Here is a 23,060-nt window from a genome sequence, read left to right as displayed (position 1 = left end):
CTCCAGGTATACTAACTTGGCATCTTCCTCATGAAGGCACACACCAGGGCTAGAAGATTGGACCACAAGCTGAGGCTGGGTAGATTACATTTTTAGGTCTGTCTAGACTCATGACATCCTATTATTTTCCTGTTGTCATCCCACATCTCCAGCCAAAGCATTGTTGAAACATTCCAATTCACCTCTGCTTTGCTATTGGACTTCAAGGAAGGGTCTGGCAGGTACGTGAGGCTTTAAAGAGGAAACAGCTGCACCTCTCTAGGCAAGTACAGTGGAGTCAGTTGCAATGAGTGGAAAGTCCTCAAAGGGGAAACAAGACTCAAAGGGGCAAGACTCAAGTAGACCACCTTGGAAGTTTTTGATGTCTGTTTGTTTTTAAAATTAAAGGAAGATGGCTTTGGAAGGTAACCTTTAATTTCGTAAGTGCCACCAGAGCCCGTAACAAACAGCCCCCGCCCCTGGGGATCACCACCACCTGAAGCTGAAGGTATAGAAGTAGTCGGAGACCTTGGCCGGTAATGGACTGTTGTGTGAATAGTGTACCTGGTACCCTTGGGCCTTAATGTCCATGTTCATGCAGTCCAGGAGGTCCCTGATATCCAGGGCTGCCTTCCAAGGCCCGAATTTGACCACTGACCTCTTGTCCGCCTCCAGGGAGCGCAGGGCGTCCACACAGTTTGCATCATCCTTTTCGTTTCGTACCAGGCACACCAGAACTCTAGAGCAGCGCGCCGCCACGGCCTCAGCACGCGCCAGGCGCACCATAAGCTCCAGGTTCTCACTGTAGCCTGGCACCTGCAGCAAAAACTGCTTCCGAGCTACCTGCTCACCAAAGATCTGTGGCATGTCCTCCAAGAGTTTGATTAAAGGCTTGATTTCGTAGAACTGAGCCTCACGGTACACCTCGGGGATGTGCTGTGTGGGCAGCTGCCCACTGCGCAGATATTCCAGGATGGGTCCAAAATAGGTGCCACAGCGATCGATGAAGAAACGTCCCTCTGCATCCAGGCAGGGCTTGGCGGAGCTGGAGAACATCTCTGCTAGCTTTGAGCCTGGGAGTTTTCTCAGGGTGCCCAAGGTGGTGGTATAGAACTCACCCCCAACGTTCAGCTCCACTACAGGAGATTCCTGGGGGCACAAGAGGCAGAGTGAACCCACAGCGCCATCTCCAGGGAGCTCATGATTTATTCTCATCCAAAGAACAATACCCTACAGAATTTAGGGGAGCCATAATGATTGGCTTCAGCTTATTGGAATGTCCATCTTACTGAAGGGGGTTATATTTATGCTGTACAGCTACAGAGAGTAGGCATTTTAAGGAAGAAAAATATTTTAGTTTGATATAAGAATGCCCATTCAAGCATTTGAATTTTCTCATTTAGGTCACAGAATATTAGTGGACGCAAGTCACATGGACAATACCTCTAAAGCGTGTGGCCTGTGGCAAGGCTTTTTCCCTCCCTAGGCCTCAGTTTTCTTGTTTATAAAGTGAGGATATGGGGCCTTCCCTGGCAGTCCAGTGGTTAGGACTCTGCGCTTCCACCGCAGGGGACACGGGTTCAATCCCTGGTTGGGGAACTAAGATCCCGCATGCCATGTGGCACGGCCAAAAAATAAATAAATAAAATATAATGAGGATATGGAGCTATTGTGAAGTCAAGAGTTCCTGGCAGGGATGATTAGATATAAGATACAGTAAAAAAAAATAAAATAAAATAAAAAAAGTTGTGGGGGGGAGGTTTGGGGGGCAAAACATTTTCAACCTTTCAGAAAGGCTAAAGAAATCACACATGTATTCATTCAGGAATCATTTCTTTGGTACTTACTGTGTGTCCACATCCATGCTGGAAGTGGGGATAAAAATTCTTATTTCATACAGAGCAGAAGTTCTGATTAGCAGTTGGCATGACACTGATTAACAAATGTAATTTGTTTGATGGGTATTTTTTCAAAATATGGGCCCATGGGATTAAATAACAAGAATATCCTTGGTGGTGACAAGGTTGGTAACACCAAATACAACAGGCGTAAAACTGCCTCATAAATGGTAAAGTATGGTGCAAATGTAAGTTAGATTTAGCTGTTCATCAGAATTTTTAGAGGCCTCTTCTCTAGATCAGACCTTGGGCTAAGTATTAAGGACGTGGGTGAGACCCATGTGATATCTGCCTGGAGATGCCCACAGGCGAGTGCAGAGAGGGACCTGGAAAGAGACTGCGAGTCGGGCTGCATCTGGGGAATGCTGCCACACAGACCTAACAAAAATACCATAATACTCTATAGCAATTATTACACATGAGGTGATACACTGGTTGTTATCCTTACAAAACCAGCTTCCTGAACAACTTTCGTCTTTTAAAATTCACTCACTCATTCAATAAAACATGTATGTGCTTATTTTGTGCCAGGTAGCTGGGACACAGTGAGGAACAAGCAGGACACAGAACCTCCCCTCACAGTCTAGTAACTGTGCAAAGTGCTTTACATACACTCTGCAACTCAACCCTCACAGTAATCCTATGATGAATGTATTAAATCCCCATTTTCCAGATGAAGAAACTAAGGCTTAAGGAGGTGAAGTTCAAGTTGCTTAAGACCAACCAGCTACTAAGTGATAATGTCGGGATTTGAACTCAGGTCTGATTTACCACTTAGTCATTACATAAATTAATTTTCAACCTTCAAACACCTCCACTCTTCAATCCCTATTCATCCAACAAAATGTAGGGAGGACCTATTCCACCCAAGCCTCCTCTGAAGCAGATGGACAGGACAAGGTCCCTGCCCTTGAGGAGCTCATAGGGGAGAAAGGGAAACAGATGGCTTAAATGTGTAGGTGCTGAGGGGGAAGACTCAAAGGTAGAAGGGATTGGCTCTTTTTGTAGATGTGTGTTGGAGGTTGTCAGGGAAGGTTTCCTAGGGGATGTGATGGCTGCTGCTGTGGAAAAGATCTATAGTATTAGGGGGAAGGCTGGATTTCCAAACTGGAGACTCCACTACAGGTCATTACAGGGCCAGGGATAGGGACAGGACTCAGGAATGTCCTTCAGTCAGATTTAGGTGTGACTTCCTTTTCAAATTGTCCGTGGGCTCTACCTCTAAGATTAAAGTACTGGAATTAAGAGAACTCAAGGCAGCCAAACTGCTAGGGAGAACTGAGTTGCCATGGCAACAGCTCCTACCAAGGGACAGTTCTGCTAGCTGGAATGGAGAAGGGAGAAAAGAGGTTGCAGTCTGACGGCAGCCAAACAATACAGCCCTAAGAAAAATAAGCCCAGAACCTGTGACACCCTCTTTCTCCCATAAACTTCAAGGCTCCTTGGCAAGGCTGTTTGGTTAACCCTAAGGTGGCTCTGTAAAGCAGGCAGTTAAATGTGAATTTGCAGACTTTAACCCCTGAATGGATTGATGATGGACTCTCATCACTCCTGTACCACTGAGAGCTCTTAACGTCCCCACATTACAGGCGAGGAAAGCTCAGAAAGAGGGGTCACACAGCTAGGAGGTGAGGAAGTTGGAGCTGGGATCAAATCCGTATCAGTCTGACTTCAGGACAGTATGGATGCCCTACCCCCACCCTCCCAACATCCAGTCGCACCGCTGCCAGTAATTAGCTATGTTCCTAGGGCATCGCACTTCCTTCTCTGGGCCTAAGTTTAGTCATCTATCAAATAGTGAGGCAAAATCGATGAAGAGAACTCTAAGACTCTCCAGCTTTGAAAGTTTAATGAATCCAATCACTTCAAATGTTGTTTCTGAAGCTCATTTCCGGATGCTACACAAAATAGTCCCCTGCCCTGATATTCGCAGCCCCATTTCTTTATCAGCCAAGACCTGGGCCCTGTTCCCAAGCTTCCTAATTATGTCCCTTTTCCCTCCGTGTTTTCTAAAAACTCCAAATCTCTTTGGAAATCCCAGACCTCCTACCTCATCCATAAATACTACTGTGTGTGTTTCTAGCAGATGAAGACTTCTTTTCCATCCCTCTTCCGGACCACCTGCCCTTCCTCATGGCCCCTCTTCCCCACCTGTTCTACCAGTCACCCTGCTGAAGCATTCCTGGGTGGGCAAGCCTGACCCAGGCCCTGTGTGCACAGGCCGGGGAAATGTGGTCTTTAGGAGCCTCTGCTGGGTACCAGGCTAGTGCTGGCCACGAGGACACAGGGATGAATCAGGCCCAGCTCTCATCCCACCAAACATTCATACATTTCCTTAGGTCACACTTAGTCTAGTCAGTGGAGGGACACCCCCATTCATATGTCTCCCAAGCCCAAGATCTCTCCCCACACCACAACTTTGACCTTTTCCCACTGTGCCCTATCTCAGTCGTCTGAGCCAGAAACCTAGACTCTAATCTTGCACTCTGCTCCTGTCCTCAACCTCCCCCCACACAGGTAATCAGTCACCAAGTCCTGGCCATTGTAAATGGCTGGTCAGTTCCATGGCTCCCGGCTCCCTCGAATATCCTCCCCCAATCCGGTCTCTATTCTGAAACCAAAGCAGTTTCTCTGAAGCGAAAATCCAATCTGGTCACCACCTGCATTAAACACTTCAGTGATCCCACATTTCTTTACAGGTTAACTCGAGACTCCTTAACAAGGTTTACAAGGTCCTTTGCAACCCTGGCAATCAATTACCAGAGCCAACTACTGCTCCCCAACCCCAACCCATTCAGAGCAGGCTGGGCCCCACTGCCCCCAGGACTTCACTCATTTAACACCCCCAGTCCCTTCAGTTAGCCCACTCATCCTTCAAGTTAATTCCTCTGGGAATTTTCTGGATGAGTTGTCTCCTTGTGATTTCAGAGGGCCATGTACTTCCTTTGTCATGGTAGTTACGTCTCTTGTAATACTGTTGCTTCATCTGTATCCCCCACTAGACTGGGAGGTTCCTAAGGGAGGACTATCCCAGATTCATCTTTATGTTACCAGTACCTACTACAGTGCTCAGCACACCAGGGATGCTCCATAAGTGTCTGCTGAAGTGAACTGCACTTACCCTCAGCACTGACTTACAGGAGCGCCTGGTATTCTGATAAAGGCCAATCTTGCCCTACTTGGCATCATGCACGGTGCTGGCTTCCTCCTTTGCCCGGTAATTAATTCAGACATTTATTGGGTACCTTGAGCGGCCCCTGCCTCTGAGCAGGTGACATTGTCAATAGCCAGGAACAATGAGGTTATCATCATCCTATTGAAAAGAGCCACAGTCGCCCCACTGCTGGATCTGCTTTCCCTTCCTACAAGTCTTCAGGATGGCACGTAGCCGGGGAGAGGTTAAATGTTCTGATCCTTGAGTGCTCTGGGCTTTTTCTTGATCCTCCCCCCACCCCCCATTCCCCCACCCAAGCCCTGGGAGGGAACGGGCAAGCAGGAGGACTCAGGACCCAGCCAGAGGGCAGGGACAGGCTAGAGAGGTGGGTGTCCAGGGGGGTGGGTGGGGGAATGAATGATACTCTAGCCAGCCCTCAGTTGGGTCTACTCCCACCGGCAGGAGGGGAGGGGCAGGGGAAGAGGAGGGGCCGAGGAAGAGCAGTAGACTGGGGCAAGCCAGGGGACTGAGAGACGAGACGCAAAGAGAAGAAGGAGGAGACAAAGGCAGCCAAGCAGGAAAGAGGGCATAGAGGAGAGGCTGGACTGAGCCGGAACCGGAACCGAGGCTGTGGCGCGGAAGGAGAGATCAAAGCGGCAGGAACTGACCAGGTGAAAAGAGAGCGCCCAGCCGCAGGCCGAGACGGGCGCGCCAGAAGCAGGGGAATTCAGGCCCGCGGGGAGGGAAGGACGGGGGGCCCTTGACGGAGTGAAAGGGAGAGGCGCGGGGCCGGAGCCGGCCGGGTCTTCTCGCCCACCCCGGGCTTCGCACTCACCGTCCGCCGGCCCGCGGGGGTCACGGCCCGGCGCAACGGCTGGGAACCGGGCGCCGAGGTCAGGCTCATCATCCCGGCCCCGCAGGCGCTGGCGCTGCGCAGCCAGGCTGCCGCTCGCCGGTCCCACACAGCCCGCCACGTGCGCGGTACTTGTGGCTGGCGGAAGTGCTCCTCGCTCCCGCCCCGGGGTGGGGGGAATCCGTACCCAGGGTGTGGTTAGAACCCTGAATGGGCTGGAGTTGGCGGCCTGGCGGTGAAACCTTAGGCTAGTCACTGTCCCTCTGTTGCCTGGTGTTGCGGGACAGCCAAATGGGGGAGGCAGAGGGAACTAACATTGACGACCTTGAGACTGTCTCCACTCACTACAGTCCTAGGGGTAAAGGATGAGCGACACCCATTTTACAGGTAAGAAGAGTGAGCCTCCAGGAGATAGGGCGGCCAGTTATTCACCTCAGATCAGCTGCTGAAAGTGCAGAGCATGACCAGTGATGAGAAGAGCTAGGTACCTGTTGTGTGAGTTATTTTGCTTGTTAAAACATGATCCTTATGAAGGGGGGCATTACTCTTCTGTAGTATGGGCCTGCATAATGACCTTCCAAAGAGGACAGTATGGAAAGGAGGGGAAGAAGAGTAACCGTACAGTGGAGAAAATGACAAACACAACTTCAGCCAGGTGATCAAGATCAACATCAGAAGTCATAAATCATGATGATAGTATGTATCCTTGATACGATGTGATGAAAATGGCACTTTGCCTCTGTGATCTTCCTCCCCAAAACCCATAACCCCAGTCTAATCATAGCAGTTCCTCAAAAAAAAAAAAAAAAAAAAAAAACTAAAAGTAGAACTATTATATGATCCAGCACATCTACTTCAGGTTATATATGAAGAAAATTAAAAGCAGGACCTCCAAGACATATTTGCACACCCATTTCATAGCAGCATTATTCACAGTAGCCAAGAGGTGGAATATCCATCAATGGATGAATGCATAAGCAAAAGTGGGATATATGTACAATGGAATGCTATTCAGCCTTAAAGAGGAAGGAAATCCTGTCACATGCTACAGCATGAATGAACCTTGAGGACATTAAGTGAAATAAGCCAGTAACAAAAAAGACAAATACTGCATGATTCCACTTATATGAGGTACCTAAAGTAGTCAAATTAATAGAAACAGGAAGTAGAAGCGTGGTTACCAGGGGCTGGGGGAAGAGGGAAAAGGGGAATTGTTTAATGGGTAGAGAGTTTTAGTTTTGCAAGATGAAAAAGTTCTGGAGATCTGTTTCACAGCAATGTAAAAATATTTAACACTACTAAACTATACCCTTAAAAATGGTTAAGATTTAAGTTTCATCTTATGTGTTTTTTAACACAATTTTTAAAAAAGATGACTTTGGGTCATAAACTAATGGTACAGAAACCTGGAAAAAATAATAACAATAATAACCAGACAATATCTGGTGGAAAAAAATAGAGCTTTGGAGTGTGACAACTGGGAATGGAACCCTAGACCTGTCATTTACCAGCTGTGTGATCATCCATCACTTCCCCTCTCAAAAGAGCCCAAAAAATACATGCAAATACTTACTTTCTGGGTTGTTGTGAGAATTAAATTAAGAGGAAAAAAATCTATAGTGGTTCCCAAACTTCCCTGTTGCTAAGACTCTCTCAGAATGCTTGTTGAACATCATTCCAGAGCCCCACCTCCAGAGTACTGAAACCAAATTACCAAGGAAGGGCCTGGGAACCTGCATATTTAACAAGCATCATGTCATCTTGGAAATTTGGGAAAAACTAGAATGATGCATTTACTGGCCTAGGAAGAATGGGGCTCAGTGAATGTCAGTGCCCATTCCCCCTGACTCTATGACAACACCCTTCCAACATCATCCCATCCAGCCGTGGATAACTTTCCAATCTCTTCTTCCTCCCTATGTGGGTTATCACTCCATTTAATGTTCACCCAAGAGTTACTGATACTGACTTTAGCTAGGGGTTGGGGGCTGCGGACACAGGTGCGCAAGACATGTCTGTTCCAAAGGTATGAACACAAATAACTTTAATGAAAGAGTAAATGAGCATATGAAAATATGCTGGAAGTCCATGTTACTGGAAATACTCCTACTAAAAAGCATCTCAAAATATTGAAAATATTGAATATATGTATGTCTATATGTCTGAGCTCTCAAGGAAGTCAAGGAACTTCTCTGAGGTGCTCTGAGATGTTTGAACACCAACTCCATGGACTTCCCTGGGATTATCTCCAACCCTGAGTAACCTAGAACTTTTATTTTCAGGGGAGAGAGAGTAGGAGACAAAGTCTGGGCCACTCACAGGGTTGGATGTCAGATCAGAGACTATAAAAGGGTAAATTATTAAAAATCCACCACTCAAATGTGAATGCTGTGGAAACATCTGTCTCATTCCTCGGTTCTGGGTAGAGAAAAGCCTCCCCTGAAAAATTCTGGCAATAGGCTAGAGCTCAAGTAGATCCAGGGTCCAAATATTCATTTTTTTCAGGATCAGCAAGAGCAACAACAACAAGGAACTTAATTTAAAACGGACCTGGATTGGTAATGCCCCAGATGTCTGACAAAATGAAAACCCTTCCTGGAGGTAAGTGCACAGTCAAACCAAGCCTCAAAGAATTCACACAGATAGCAGTCCAACAAATGCAAGCTCAGAATCAAAAGTCACACACCACAAAAGGACACAAGGTACAGTGAGCAAGAGTCAGTAGATCCACAAGCACCTCAAATACTGAGATTACTGGGTATAGAATATAAAATAAGTGTTTACTGTGCTTAAATAACTGTAGAGAAGGGTGTATTTAAAACCTGAGTGAAGACCAAGAAGATATGATCAAAAATGACCAGGCAGGCTTCCCTGGTGGCACAGTGGTTAAGAATCCATCTGCCAATGGAGGGGACACAGGTTTGAGCCCTGGTCCGGGAAGATCCCACATGCCGCGGAGCAACTAAGCTTATGCGCCACAACTACTGAGCCTGCGCTCTAGAGTCCGCGAGCCACAACTACTGAGCCCGCGTGCCTAGAGTCCGTGCTCTGCAACAAGGGAAGCCACCACAATGAGAAGCCTGCACACTGCAACAAAGAGTAGCCCTTGCTCGCCGTAACTAGAGAAAGCCCGTGCACAGCAACAAAGACCCAATGCAGCCAAAAATAAATAAATAAAATAAATAAATTTATATTAAAAAAATGACCAGGCAGATTTGAAAAAAGCCAAATAGAACTTCTAGAAATGAAAAATAAAATAATTGAAAAGTTACTGAAAATTACTGGGGGTTGAGAAAATGCAATCAAAGGGAGCAATGTTGTAGTATTTTTCATCCATCCTTTTGACAAATATTGAGAGGAATAACAATGTGCCAGAGTGGGTAAGGATGTAAGAAAAGAACTCCTCAAACTTCACTGATTGGAATGTGAACTGCTGTGATCTTTTCTGGAAAGCAATACGGCCATAGCTACTAAAATTAAAAAAAAAATACAGATATCATTTGACCCAATATTTCCACTTTTAAGAATCTATTGAATAGAACTAAAAGCACTTCTCTGAAAGGATGTATGAACAAATATGTGTATTACTGTTTTGTTTGTGGTGGCAAAAATTAGAAATGTAGAGGTATGGTTGAATAAACCATGGTTTGTCCATGCCGAGGAATTCTATGCAGCTATTTAAAAGAGTGAGGTAGATCTACATCTGTTCACTCATCCATGATTTATTAAGCAATTAAAAATAAATATCAGAGCAGTGTATAGTACGGAAATTCAGTAAAGACAAACATAAACCTCCTCATATAAATTTATATCTATTTATGTGAGCGTATACTCAGAAAAGTGTAGAATGATACACAGTGGGTGTTACCATTAGTTATTCAGTAGGAACGGGATAGAAACGAAAACGGGAAATTATTGATTAAGAAATGTTTTTCTTAATACATGTTTGTAGTATGTCACTAGTTGCAGTGAACATGAAAAAGTATAAAAGAGCAAAAGAAAGAAAAAGAAAAGGCAATAACATAATACAAGAAGAAGGCATTACAAAAGGAAGTTAGCTTTTCAGTTTGAGGGGCCTGGAAAGGCTTCATGGAAGCGGTGGCACATAAGCTGGGTCTTGAAGCAGGGAGAGATTAGTTGAGAGAAGCCTGCGGGGGTTTCCTCCCAGCAGAGGGGTCAGCTGTGCCAAGAAAAGGAGGAAAATGAAAGGAAAATGATCATGTGTTGAACACCTGCACTGAACACAGACTCTTGTATCAATTCTTCCAAGCAATTAGACTTACTGTACAGATGAGGGAACCGAGGCTCAGAGAAGTTCAGTGAATGGCAAAAAGCCACACAGCTGGTAATTGGCAGAACCAAGCTTAAACTCCATGTCTTTCTCACTCCAAAATTCTTTTTCTGTGACTGGAAAGAATTGCTTTGTATCTGGCTGCTATGATCTGAATGTTTGTGTCCCCCCAAAATTCATGTTGAAACCTAACCATCAATGTGATGATGTTAGGAGATGGGGCATTTGGGAGGTGATTAAGTCATGAGGGTGAAGCCCTGAAGAATGGGATTAGTGCTCTTATAAAAAGTGAGACCCCCAGAGAGCTCTCTAGCCCCCTCCTTCCACCGTATGAGGACATAGCAAGAAGATGGCCATCTATGAACCAGAAAGCGGGTTTCATCAGACACCGAATCTACCAGCACCATGATCTTGCACTTCCTAACCTCCAAAATGGTGAGAAATAAATGTTTGTTGTTTATAAACCACCCGATTTACAGTATTTTTGTTATAACAGCCTGAATAGATTAAGACACTGGGCAAAGTGTGTACCTTGAACATTATGACTTGCAAATGGGATTGAGCCACCGGGAGGCAGCTGTAATCGCCTCAAAGCAGGCTTCCCTGCCCGCTACATCTGGGTTAGGGAGCCTCCCATGGGCCGGCTCCATACAGCACATGTCCCCCCTTCCCCTTGCATTGTCTGACTCCTCCCAGAGGGTTGATCAGCCGCGTGGGCCAGGATGATTCCATGGGGAGGCTGAGTTCTGAAGGGTCATCACCCCAGAAAGGAGGGCTGGACAGTTGGAGGGACAGTGGGCACTTCTGACAGCACCAAGAACCTTGGGCCCCATTTCCTGTTTCTCCCCCAGCTCCAGCTGCCCTGAAACAACCTGCACTCCTACGCTTTCTTGCTTTTGTTTATGCTGTTCCTTGTGCTCAAAATGCCTTTCCCCACCAGCTTCTTCTCTCTGGAAAACTCCTACACAGCTTTCAAGACCCAAGTCAAATGGCCCTCTTCCTTTTATATCCATTAGCACATTTGACCCTCACCATTCAAAATAGGAATTAGCACCTCCATTTTATGTATGAGGACCCCAAGGGTCCCAGAGATGAAGTGCTTCTTTCAGAGTCCTTCAGCACCGGAGACAAGAGACCGACTGGGGTTCCAGTTCTGGCTCTACCATTCGTGTGTAACCTTGGCCAAATCCGTGTCCCTCTCTGGGCCTCAGTTCTTCACCTGTAACGTGGCGGGGGTTGGGATATTGTTTGAGATGGTCTCTGGGAAACTGTCTGGCTTGATGCTATGGCAGCAAAAGAATTCAAACAGTCCCTTGGTGTTGCCTAAAACTGGATCTTGTTTCCCTTTGGCCTGAATCCAAGAGCAAGCACTGCTTCCCTCTGCCCTCCTCCCACGCACCCTACTCTTTGTTCTTCCTGAGACAAAGCTGCCAGCCCCTCTCCTCTCCAGGCTGCTGGGCTTTGGGCCAACCAGCCAAGTGGCAGCTGGGACTCAGATGAAAGGGCCCTCAGAGGGCTGCCTGTGGCGGAGTGCCCAGCCAAGCCCCGCCCAGCCCAGGCCTGGCAGCCCTGGGCCCAGCTGTCGCTTGACGCATCCTGCCACCACTCCCACACAAGGCTCCCTTTGTGAGTTCCACAGTGGGGGAGACCCCTGCCAACTCACAAGAACCCTCTTCCCTTCCCTCTGCTCCATGCCTGTTTGAGAAATATCCAGGTCTTTATAGAATGGTCCAGGACCGAACCAGACTGGTCTGACTTTGGGCCAGGTGCTTTGGAGAGTTCTGTTCCATTTCACCTTCAGAACAAATAGCAGGTAGTACTATTCCACTTTAGAGATGGGGGACATAGATATCTGAGGGCCTACTATGTTTCAGTCGTGGCATCAGGTACCGGGAGTTGGACAAGAGCATGTATTTCTCCCTCCCTCCCTCCCTCTCTTCCTTCCTTTCTTTCTTTCCTTATTCCTTCCTGTCTTTCTTTTCCAAACACTCTCTAGGGGTGTTTCTTATTTCTTTTTTAAAAAAGAAGTCATGGGACTTCCCTGGTGGTGCAGTGGATAAGTCTCCACGCTCCTGATGCAGGGGGCCTGGGTTCGATCCCTGATCAGGGAACTAGATCCCACATGCATGCCGCAACTAAGAGTTTGCATGCCACAGCTAAGGAGCCCTTGAGCTGCAACTAAGGAGCCCGCCTGCCGCAACTAAGACCCGGCACAACCAAATAAAAATAAATAAATAAATATAAAACTAAAACTTAAAAGAAAAAAAAGTCATGGGACTTCCCTGGCAGTCCAGTGGTTAGGACTCTGTGTTTCCACTGCATGAGGCATGGGTTTGATCCCTGATCAGGGAACTAAGATCCCACAAGCCATGCGGCATGGCCAAAAAAATAAAATAAAATAAAAAATAAATATTAAAAAATTAAAAAGAAGTCAGGTATGGAGGACAGATTGTGTGGCCTGGGTTTAAGTCCTGGCCTTGATATTAACTGCATGCTCTTGTGTAAAGCCTTTTGCTACCTGTCAAATGGGGTCACTAGGCTAGGTAATCTTCAGGTCCCTTTAGTGAGAGGTGGGAATGGGTGGCCCAGAGACATCTACATTTCCCCAACAGGCCACACTCAAACAGAGGAGACTGCTCACCCTGGCCCCAGTAGCAATCCCTATCCCCCGAGTTTATGAGCACCCTGACATAAACCGTAGTGGACATGTGTAATGTTTCCACCCAGCTTCTATTCTCCCTCCTTCTTTATACATAACTACAGTTTTCCTCTGCGGACCAGCCCTCCTTTACTCTCTACTGCCACTCTCATCTTGCCACTACATACAGCTTGAGAATGAAGCTGACATATGAAGGCAAATAGAATTGAGAGACGAGATACCTGTTCCTGGCCATCATCTGAGCACTGATCAAGCTATGGCGAAGGCCCTACCCCTGGAGTTTCTAGTTAGGTGACCTGACGTTATTCCCTTTTGATGTAAGTCATTTTACATTGGATATATCTGTCACATTCTAAAGGGGCCCAAAGGTGGAGGGTTTTGTACTGTGTCTCTGCCAGTTGTCCCTCCAGATCCTCTCCACCCTTCCCCCCACTGGCTCGCCACCCTGGGAGGCTGATCCTAATGGGCTATAGGCACAGGCTCCCATGCCCTCCAGCTTCCGTCTGAATTTGGCCAACGCGAGGCCTAGCAGGAGATCAGAGGGAAAGGGGAGGCTGAGATCAGACTCATTATTCCCTGGCCATCTCCCTGCCCAGTCCTTGTAAGTCAGCTGTGTCCCTTAGGCACCCGCTCCACACAGCTATTCTCTTTGGTTCTGGTAACCACTGTCTTCCTCACCCTTTTAGGTCCCCACAGTTAGTGGCCCTGAAGGACTGCACTATTTCTTGCTTCTCTCCCCAATCCCTGCCATATCTCTGTAGAGTCTTTTCATGAACCTCTCCTCGAACCCCCAGCTTGAGGAGGCACCTGTGTCCTGCCTCTGTGTGTTCTTGATGGTGTATGTACTGCGCATGCACGTGTGTGTGTGTGTGTGTGTGTGTGTGTTTGAATGTGTGCATGTATCATCTCTGGGCCAGTCTCTCGACAATTAATCGAGAGCTGGTAGAGGAAGGGAACTGATTTTTACGGAGAGACTCCAGGCAGGGCACTTGATATACATAGTTGAGTTTCATCATCACAATTCTATAAAGTAAGTGTTTTTAACCACATTTTATAGAAAATAAAACTGAGGCCTTAACTGGTAAAGGGACTCACCTAAAGTCCCACAGCTGAGTAAGTAGTGGACCCAAGATTTGAAACCCATCCACATCTGGCTTCTAAACCTGTGCCTTTTTGCCACTCTGAGTCCTGCTTTCCAAAATGCCTGGTTCATTCTTATCCTTTAGGTCTCAGCTTATGTGTGTCACCTCTCCCAAGAGGCCTTCCCTGACCACTCTACTGGAAGGAAGTCACCACTGATATTCTTTCTCATAATACATTGTGCTTCTCCTTCACGATGTGTATTTGTTTGTTTATTTAATGTCTGTCCCACTGCTTAGATTCTAAGCTCCATGAGGGCAGCCAGTCTCCATACTTGTTTTGTTCACCACTCTTTTCCTAGCGCCTAGCACAGCTGCCTGCTTTATACCAGGCCCCAGATAAATATTTGTTAAATGAAAAAAGGGCGAAGAAAAGGAGCAAGCATTTATTAAGGGCCTGCCCAGTGTCAGGCATTTTATGTGTTTTTTCTCGTTTCTTCTTCACAACTATCTTATGAGGCACAGGTTGTTGTCCCATTTTGCTGACCGAAGTTAGAGAGGGAATGTGACGTTTCCAAAGTCACACAGCCTAGAGCCGGGGTTCAAACGCAGGTCTCCCTGATGTCACAGCTGTGCTTGTCCCTCATGCCCCTCTGCCCTTGACACGGGAGCTCACAGTGGGGCAAGGAGGAGGAGGCGCTGATCAGTGGAACTCACATGAATCATTTTTGGACAAACAAACTGCAGAGAGCAAATAGTGGCTGCTGCAGCCACTACCCTGGGACCAACCATTCCTAGACCCTCCCAGCCCAGCCCGGAAGCAATCATCTTTCCTGTTTGCCCTCAGGCTCTCAGCCCAGTCCTACATGGTCTGTGATCTTCTCCAAAGCCCCTGTTGCTTGCCTTTCTTTGCAGGGCTGCCAATGGCTCACCAAGTTCCCAAGGGACGACTCTGAACTTCTGGGTGTGTGTTGTGTCCCCGAGCCATGCTGCAGGCCAGTTCACTTGTCAGTCAGGCGGCACCTGGGAGGATCTTTTCCTTCCTTCCTCCTTTGCTCTCAGACCCTGTCCACTTTCCTCTCTAAAACCACTGCTACCCAAATGGGGGGCTTCTGAGACCCTGAGTAATGTTTTTTGTCTTGGCCTGGGTAATGGTTACACAGGTGTGTTTACATCTTGTGACAATTACTGGGTGCATTCCTCTGTATTTAAGTTATACTTCAATTAAAAGTTTTTTTAAAAAATCATTGCCACCCACTCTTGCCCCTGGCTCCCCCTACCAGGCCAGCTGTGAAATAGGGATCATCTTTCCAGCTGTTCTCCCTGAATACTCCCCAACACATACCCAGAGACCCTTTTCTTTTTTTTCTTTCTTTTTATTTTTCATTTTTGGCTGCACTGGGTCTTCGTTGCTGCACGCGGGCTTTCTCTAGTTGCACTGAGTGGGGGCTACTCTTCATTGCGGCACGCAGGCTTCTCATTGCAGTGGCTTCTCTTGTTGCAGAGCATGGGCTCTAGGCACATGGACTTCAGTAGTTGCGGCTCGCGGGCTCAGTAGTTGTGGCTCACGGGCTCTAGAGCGCAGGCTCAGTAGTTGTGGCGCACGGGCTTAGTTGCTCCACAGCATGTGGCATCTCCCCGGACCAGGGCTCGAACCCGTGTCCCCTGCATTGGCAGGCGGATTCTTAACCACTGCGCCACCAGGGAAGTCCCACCCAGAGACCCTTTTCATCTAAGGGTTTCTGACTGAATCCTGCCCAGCAAAGATAGTATAGGTCAACATAGCTGACGTGGGCAGTGCCCCAAGTCCTGGGACCTCCAGAATCCTTGGGTTCCCTCTCCTGGTGGGCAGCTCCTCCCTCTCTGAGCCATCACTTGGAGCCCCAAAGGCCTCTCTCTGGACTAGTCTGAGTGAGAGCTTGGATGCCCTCCCAACTCCTCCCCAGACCCTCTTTTTCAGGTCATGCTGGCAGCTGTTGGCTTGCAGGGCCAGTTTTTAGGTGCCCAGGCGCCACGTGGGGCTTGTTACTGTTTACCCGTTGTCACTGAGAAGAGCATGTCCCATGGCCTGTACTCAGGACCTCTGCCAGCTCATCCTCCTTGGGTTCCTGGAGAGGAATTAACTGCATCCCATCCACCTCCTCGTTCACTGGCTGCCCAGCCCCAGTGTACAGACCCCAGTTGATTACCTCAGATGGACACCTTCTCACACAGCCCCAAGACACCCTAACCCAAGGAGGGGCGGGGCCCTGCCCACCAAGTGGGTGGTGGTAGCAGAACTTCCTGCAGCTGAACACAGTGAAAGTGTCAGACCAGGCTTCTGGTGGCCAGTAGCAGAGGCCAAGGCCAGCTCTTTAAACCGAAAGGAAATTTCCACGGTTATCAGTGTTCCTAGGGGATGGGCACCAGGAGCTCAGGGGGCCCAGTGGCAGGAGCCTGACTAGGATTACACTGCAGAACTGAGTGGCTTCTGCTGCTGTGGTCACAGGCAGGCCCCTGGCTATACGAGGGACAGGTAGAAGAAGCAGCCAATCATTCGGGCTTCTGCAGTGGGAGCAGGGACTAGGAGTTACCTACCCTGGCAAGACGTGAATGGGAATTTCCCCTAAAGGGAGAGCATGGGGCTAGTGGGGAAGGCGTGGAGTCTAGACATCCCATTGCCAAAAACAAAAACAAAACGACTACCTCTTAGCACAGGGTTGAAGTGAACGTTCAGAAGACTTTGAGTTGGGCAGAGGCAATACCACCCCCATTACACACATGTCCACTAACAACATTTGAATCATACCTTTTCTTTCTTTTTGGCTGCACCCCACAGCCTGTGGAACTTCCCCGACCAGGGATCAAACCTGCGTCTCCTGCAGTGGAAGCGTGGAGTCTTAACCACTGGACCACCAGGGAAATCCAAATCGTACCATTTTAAAGATTAATTTGGGGCTTCCCTGGTGGAGCAGTGGTTGAGAGTCCGCCTGCCAATGCAGGGGACACGGGTTCGTGCCCCGGTCCGGGAAGATCCCACATGCCGTGGAGCAGCTGGGCCCGTGAGCCATGGCCGCTGAGCCTGTGCGTCCGGAGCCTAAGATTAATTTGAACATGTATGTATTTATTTTTTTCATCTACTATTGTGAGGATTTCTCCCATTTTATTAAGGGCTCTTCTATACACCATTTGTAACGGCTACATCACAGTGTGTTGTAAGAATATATCATAAATCTATTAAGCCAGCAGTCCCCAACCTTTTTGGCACCAGGGACCGGTTTCGTGGAAGACAATTTTTCCACGGACATGGGTTGGGGGTTATGGTTCAGGCAGTAATGCGAGTGACGGGGAGCGATGGGGAGCGACAGATGAAGCTTCGTCTGCTCACCCCACCGCTCACCTCCTGCTGTGCAGTCTGGTTCCTAACAGGCCATGGACTGGTATCAGCCCGCGGCCTGGGGGTTGGGGACCCCTGTATTAAGCCACACTTCATTTCTGCCTTCTTTCTTTCTTTTTTCTCCTTTACTGTAACTAGCCCTGCAAGGAGCATCCTTTCTAGCTAAGACGCTGAGCGAGGAGTATGCACCTTTTTTGAGGATCTCTTCCTTGTTGCCAAATGACTAGGGAGGCTGTGCCCACCATCCAGGCACACAGGGTATGGCTGCTCCTTAGTGTGTTTTTGCCCCTGTTCAGAGTCTGACCCCACCCACCAGCTCCCAGGGGGCTGCAGAGGCTGCTGGCGAGGCTGAAAACATGAGCTGGCTTATAGGCAGGGCCTGAGAACCAAGCCAGGCCACCTCCACCATCGGAGTCTTCCTGAGATCTGATGAGCATCTTATTCTGGAGTGATCCAAAATACCAGCTAAGGAACGCACCCCACGTCCTGCTCCGTGTTGTCTTTTCTTTCTCCCGTCTTCTCTTCTTTCTTGCTCCCCCCTCCCTTTTCTCTCTCTCTTTCCTTTCTGTGTCTTCCCTCTAACTCTGGTCTTTTTGCTTTCCCTTCCTCTCTACTCTTTTTCCTTCACCTTTTAATTCCCCCCTGCCCCGGAATTCAGCCTTGTTTCTGTCTGTTTTCTCTTCTCCTCTCCTCTCTGTCCTCCACCCACCACTCCTGTTGTGTGAGTCATAATTTCCCCAGGGAGATAAGGCAGCCTTTTCCTTCATGGGCCTTGATGAGGGGTGAGTTTGCCTCCCACAAAAGGCAAAGCTAACAGATCACAAAATTGGGAGCTGCACGGTACACCAGGGTGACTCAGGGCTTCCAGGTTGGGAGACACACAATCCATCAAGATTTCCATAGAGGCTTTGTCACCCCAGGGGCCAGCACACTGTGCCCGATGACTCATCAGGGCAGCCTTGGTGTATTGGCAGCAGGCTGTGGGTAGGGACATCAGTTTATGATGTAGCTCCAGGGAAGAAACCCGCTCTCTGAGGGCAGATTCTTGGGGACCCAGGAACACAGCAGATCCAGGCCCCATGGCCATGTTTCTCATTGTGTGTTCTCCCATCACAATGATCAGGTAGGATTTTATAAAAATTCAGGTTGCTGGGCCCCTGTGCATTCTTATTAAACCAGAATATCTGGGAATGGGGGTCAGAAACCTTCATGCAAAATGTGATGCACAGGCTGATAAGTGCCTGTTAGATTTTTGAATGCACACACCCTATGTCTCAGCAACCCCACTCCTCAACTTTCTGCATGAGGATATTTGTTGTAGCATTGTTTGTTATCCAAACTTGGGAACACCCTAAATGTCTATTAGTAGAGAATGGTTAAATAGATGATAATGTTTCCTACTGTAGAGTCATATTCAGTCATTTTTAAAAAATGGGGCATTTGGGACTTCCCTGGTGCTCCATTGGTTAAGACCCCACACTCCCAATGCAGGGGGCCCAAGTTCAATCCCTCATCAGGGAACTAGATCCCACATGCCACAACTAAAGATCCCACATGCCACAACTAAAGGTCCCACACACCACAACTAAAGATCCTGTATGCTGCAACTAAGACCCATGCAGCCAAATAGATAAATAATTTTTTTTTAATGGGGAATTCATAGAGGCAGAAAGTACATTAGAGGTTGCCAGGGGTTATGAGGGGAGGGGCAGGGGAGCGTGGGGAGTTATTGCTGAATGGGTACAGAGTTTCTGTTCGGCACGATGAAAAAATTTTGGAAATAGATAATGGTGATGGTTGCACAGTATTGTGAATGTAATTAATGCCACTAAATTGTACACTTAAAAATAGTTAAAATGGCAAATTTTTGGTTTTATATATATAAATAAATAATAAATACACACAATTTTAAAAAAATGAATGAGGTAGAATCATATGCAGTCATATGGAAAGATACCCAAGATAGACTGTTAAGTGAAAATGGAAATTGTAGATGAAGATGATAGTAAGAATTATAAAATTGTGTGTGTGTGTGTGCGCATTTGTGTGCCAGGAAAAGGCAGTAAAGAATCATATCACCCTCTTAAAAGTGTTTGTCACTAGAGGTGAGATTGGTGGGACACACAGGAGAAGGAAGATTCTTTGTCCTTTCTGTGGTATCAGAAATAAGTGCTGGGCACTGGTCAGAATGGCCATCATTAAAAACTCTACAAATAACAAATGCTGGAGAGGATGTGAATAAAAGGGAACCCTCCTGCACTGTTGGTGGGATTCTAAGTTGGTACAGCCACTATGGAAGACAGTATGGAGGTTCCTCGGAAAACTAAAAATAGAGCTACCATATGACCCAGCAATCCCACTCCTGGGCATATATCCAGACAAAACTCTAATCCAAAAAGACACATGCACCCCTATGTTCATAGCAGCACTGTTCACAATAGCGAAGACATGGAAACAACCTAAATGTCCATCAACAGAGGAATGGATAAAGAAGATGTGGTACATATATACAATGGAATATTACTCGGCCATAAAAAAGAATGAAATAATGCCATTTGCAACAACATGGATGCAACTAGAGATTATCATACTAAGTGAAGTAAATCAGAAAGAGAAAGACAAATACCATATGGTATCACTTATATGTGGAATCTAAAATATGACACAAATGAACCTATCTATGAAACAGAAGCAGATTCATGGACATGGAGAACAGACTTGTGGTTGCCAAGAGGGAGGGGGTCAGAGGAGGGATGGAGTGGGAGGTTGGGGGTAGCAGATGTAAGCTGTTACACGGAATGGATAAACAACAAGGTCCTACTGTATAGCACAGAGAACTATATTCAGTATCCTATGATAAACTATAATGGAAAAGAGTATTTTAAAAAAGAATGTATATATATGTATAACTTAATCACTTTGCTGTACAACAGAAATTAACACAAAATTGTAAATCAACTCCACTTCCATTTTTAAAAAGTGCTGGGATTATAGGTGATTTTTACTTTCTTTTTGGTGTTTTTCATATAAAAAATTTAAACACACTCAGCAAAACAAATACCATCCTTGTTCTCAAAGAGCTCAGGATCGAGTGGGGAGACAGATCCAGATCCAGGTAATCATAACAAAACACTATTTGTGGCAAGGGCTGTGGAAGCACAGTGGAGGTAGTGGAAGGCTTTCTGGAGGAGGTGACATTTTGACTCTGGTCTTCAAAGACCTCAAGGAATCAGCCAAGTGGAGAAGTGGAGCTAGAACTCCTCTGGTGGAAGGAAAGGCAAAGTTGTGAGAGAAAGCCTGAGGTTCTGGAAGCGTCTGTAAAGCTCAGGAGCTGAAATGCAGCTTGCCTGCTGGGAGTAGCTGGAGAGTGAAAAGTTTTACCAGGGGAGTACAGATTTGTATTTTGGGTGGATCCTTTGGCAAGGTCTTTTCTGGGTTGAGGTTAGAGACATTGCTCTCAGGCAAAGGCTGGAAACCAATAAGATGTAAATAAAGACTTTCCCATTCACCTCAGAATTTCAGCTGAGGCCCCAAAGGCCAGACCTGCTGAACTTAAAGTGAGAGGCTGAACCACCCATGCAGAGCTCCGGAGGAGGAGAGAGGGCAGGACTAAAAGCCATTTGAGCAATGAGCAGCTAACCTGACTGCCACGGAGAGAAAGTCAACGTCCCCCAGGAACCGCCGGAGAGAGAGTTGCCAGCGCATTCACTCTGCCTGTCCCCCAACCGCACCTTACCAGGGAGGGGAAGGAGCTCTCCCCCCGTCACCTCGAACCAGGGGAGAGAGGCTTTGGGAGAACTATTTGGGGAGCCTTGGAGGGGGGGCTATGAGGTCTGGAATCTGGTGAGAGCTGGTGAGTGCCGGGGTGGGGGGCGCTCCTAGGCAGGGGGCTGTACTTCCAGCTGTGTGTTTCTCTTAGGGCACCAGTAGATCCCACAGTAAGGAGAAGAATGAGACCTTCTTGGAAAGCACCCCGTGGAAGAGGTCTTCCGCTCAGGGGAGAGGGGACTCCCGCAGAATGAGTCTGGAAGTGTGAGGAGGGATGCAGAAGCCAAGGGGCTGTAAACAGCCCCAAAGAGGAAGGACCCCCTTTTTTTAGGGGTACTGCAGCTGAATGGTGTGGTAGGTCTCCCAGGAGCCTATCAGAAGTGCTCCTGAGAGAAAATGCCAAGACCAGAGGGCTCTATCGTAGGTAGACCTTCCTGGCTGAGACTACCCCACCCCCTCCCCCCAGCTCTGGAGTGCCAGAGGCAGCCGGGGCAGGGGCAGGAGGAGCAGAAAAGCGAGGCGAGAGAGGCTGCCCAGTCCCTCCCCAGCCAGCAGGTGTCCCAGCCAGAGGTGGCCAGAACAGGGGCATCTTTGCTTTAACACTGGCCTGCATGTAGAGTGCCTGACAATAAACGGGAGGCTCTCGGAAAGCTAGGGGACCTGCCGAGATTTCATCCGGGAAAAGTAAAGCATGAGTCCGCAGAATCGGTTCGAAAGGGCAGTGGTAGGAAAGAAAGAAATCGGCTCCGTGCTTTCCAGCTGCTGAGTCAAACCCCTTTCTTTAAAAAACAGCTACGAAACCGTAATGACGCCTATCTGGTGAATGCGGTCTTAAAACGATGAGAGGATTTTCCTCCCACTGTCTCCCGCATCGGCCAACCCTTTTTATCAAAGCGAGACGGACAATTACCGCTTGGAAACTCTGTTTCCGCTGGCGACGTGTCTCGTCGCGCTGGCGGGGGCTCAGGGACGCAATAGCTGGCTCGGGCGGCGGCGGCGGCGCGGGCGGAGCACCGGTCCTGGCCTGCCCTGCAGCGCCCCCTGCTGGCCGAAGCTGCAGCGGCCGGGCCCCCCGCCTTGCGACCCAGCTTTGGGGCTGGAGCCCGCCCTGCCTTCCTGGAGTCTGCAGGCTTTGAGGCGAGACAGGCATTCGGGGATTGAACGGTCAAACGAGAGGTGTACACTTGCCACTGGGATGAGAGCCTATCCGATAGGGGAGGGGGCTGATCTGGTCAGAAAGGTCAGCCGCGGAGGGTGAGGCTGGGCAAAAGGGCTGAGGTGGGAATTGGGGGAGTGAAGATTTGGAAAAGCTAGTAGTGGCGTTTGGGAGAGTGCAGCATGCTGAGGAGTCACCGGTATTCCTACTACTTCGTGTCTCTGGGCATTTGCTCAAGCTGGTACCTCTACCGGGAAAACATTTCCCACTTTTCTTTTTTTTTGGTTCTAATTACTTAATGTATTCACAAATATGAGAGAATGAATATATAAATATCCATGTACCCATCACTCAGCTCGAGAAATAAGACCTAACAAATAGAAAGTACCTATGTACTCCTCTCTTTCACCCTCCTTCTTCCCAGAGCTGGCTCCTTAAATTGATGTTTTCATTCCCATGTAAGTTTTTATTTACTGTATATGTAACCATAAATAATATATAGATGCATGAAATCAGGAAAATTGTAATTTATTATATTTAGAATATAGATATAGAATGTATGCTATATGTGTATACTTTAATATAGTATATGTATGGGGCTTCCCCGGTGGCACAGAAGTTAAGAATCCAACTGCTAATGCAGGGGACATGGGTTCAATCCCTGATCTGGGAAGATCCTACACACCGCAGAGAAACTAAGCCCGGGCACCAAAACTACTGAGCCTGCGCTCTAGAGCCAGTGAGCCACAACTACTGAGCCCGCCCGCCTAGAGCGCATGCTCCGCAACAAGAGAAGCCACAGCAATGAGAAGCCTGCGCACCGCAATGAAGAGTAGCCCCCGCTCAC

At 47.8% G+C, this 23,060-nt stretch overlaps 1 protein-coding gene and 1 long non-coding RNA gene across 2 annotated transcripts; one reads left to right on the top strand and one right to left on the bottom strand.

Annotated features, from left to right (window-relative positions):
• Positions 1–396: 396 nt before the first annotated feature.
• KCTD14 (potassium channel tetramerization domain containing 14) lies at positions 397–6,092 on the bottom strand. The gene is made up of 2 exons (XM_079709295.1): positions 5,867–6,092; positions 397–1,128 (listed from the first exon to the last, which is right to left on the bottom strand). The coding sequence occupies exons 1-2, from the start codon at positions 5,936–5,938 to the stop codon at positions 466–468; spliced, it is 735 nt and encodes a 244-aa protein (XP_079565421.1). The 5' UTR covers positions 5,939–6,092; the 3' UTR covers positions 397–465.
• LOC307056480 lies at positions 5,569–6,807 on the top strand. The gene is made up of 2 exons (XR_013811011.1): positions 5,569–5,702; positions 6,440–6,807. It is a non-coding gene; the product is annotated as an uncharacterized lncRNA (long non-coding RNA).
• The last annotated feature ends 16,253 nt before the right edge of the window (positions 6,808–23,060 follow it).

This window comes from Hyperoodon ampullatus (assembly GCF_949752795.1).
Source record: "Hyperoodon ampullatus genome assembly, chromosome: 7".
Lineage (NCBI taxonomy): Eukaryota > Metazoa > Chordata > Mammalia > Artiodactyla > Ziphiidae > Hyperoodon > Hyperoodon ampullatus.
The sequence above is the reverse complement of the archived record's forward strand: the minus strand, read 5'-3'. Positions and strand labels throughout refer to the sequence as shown.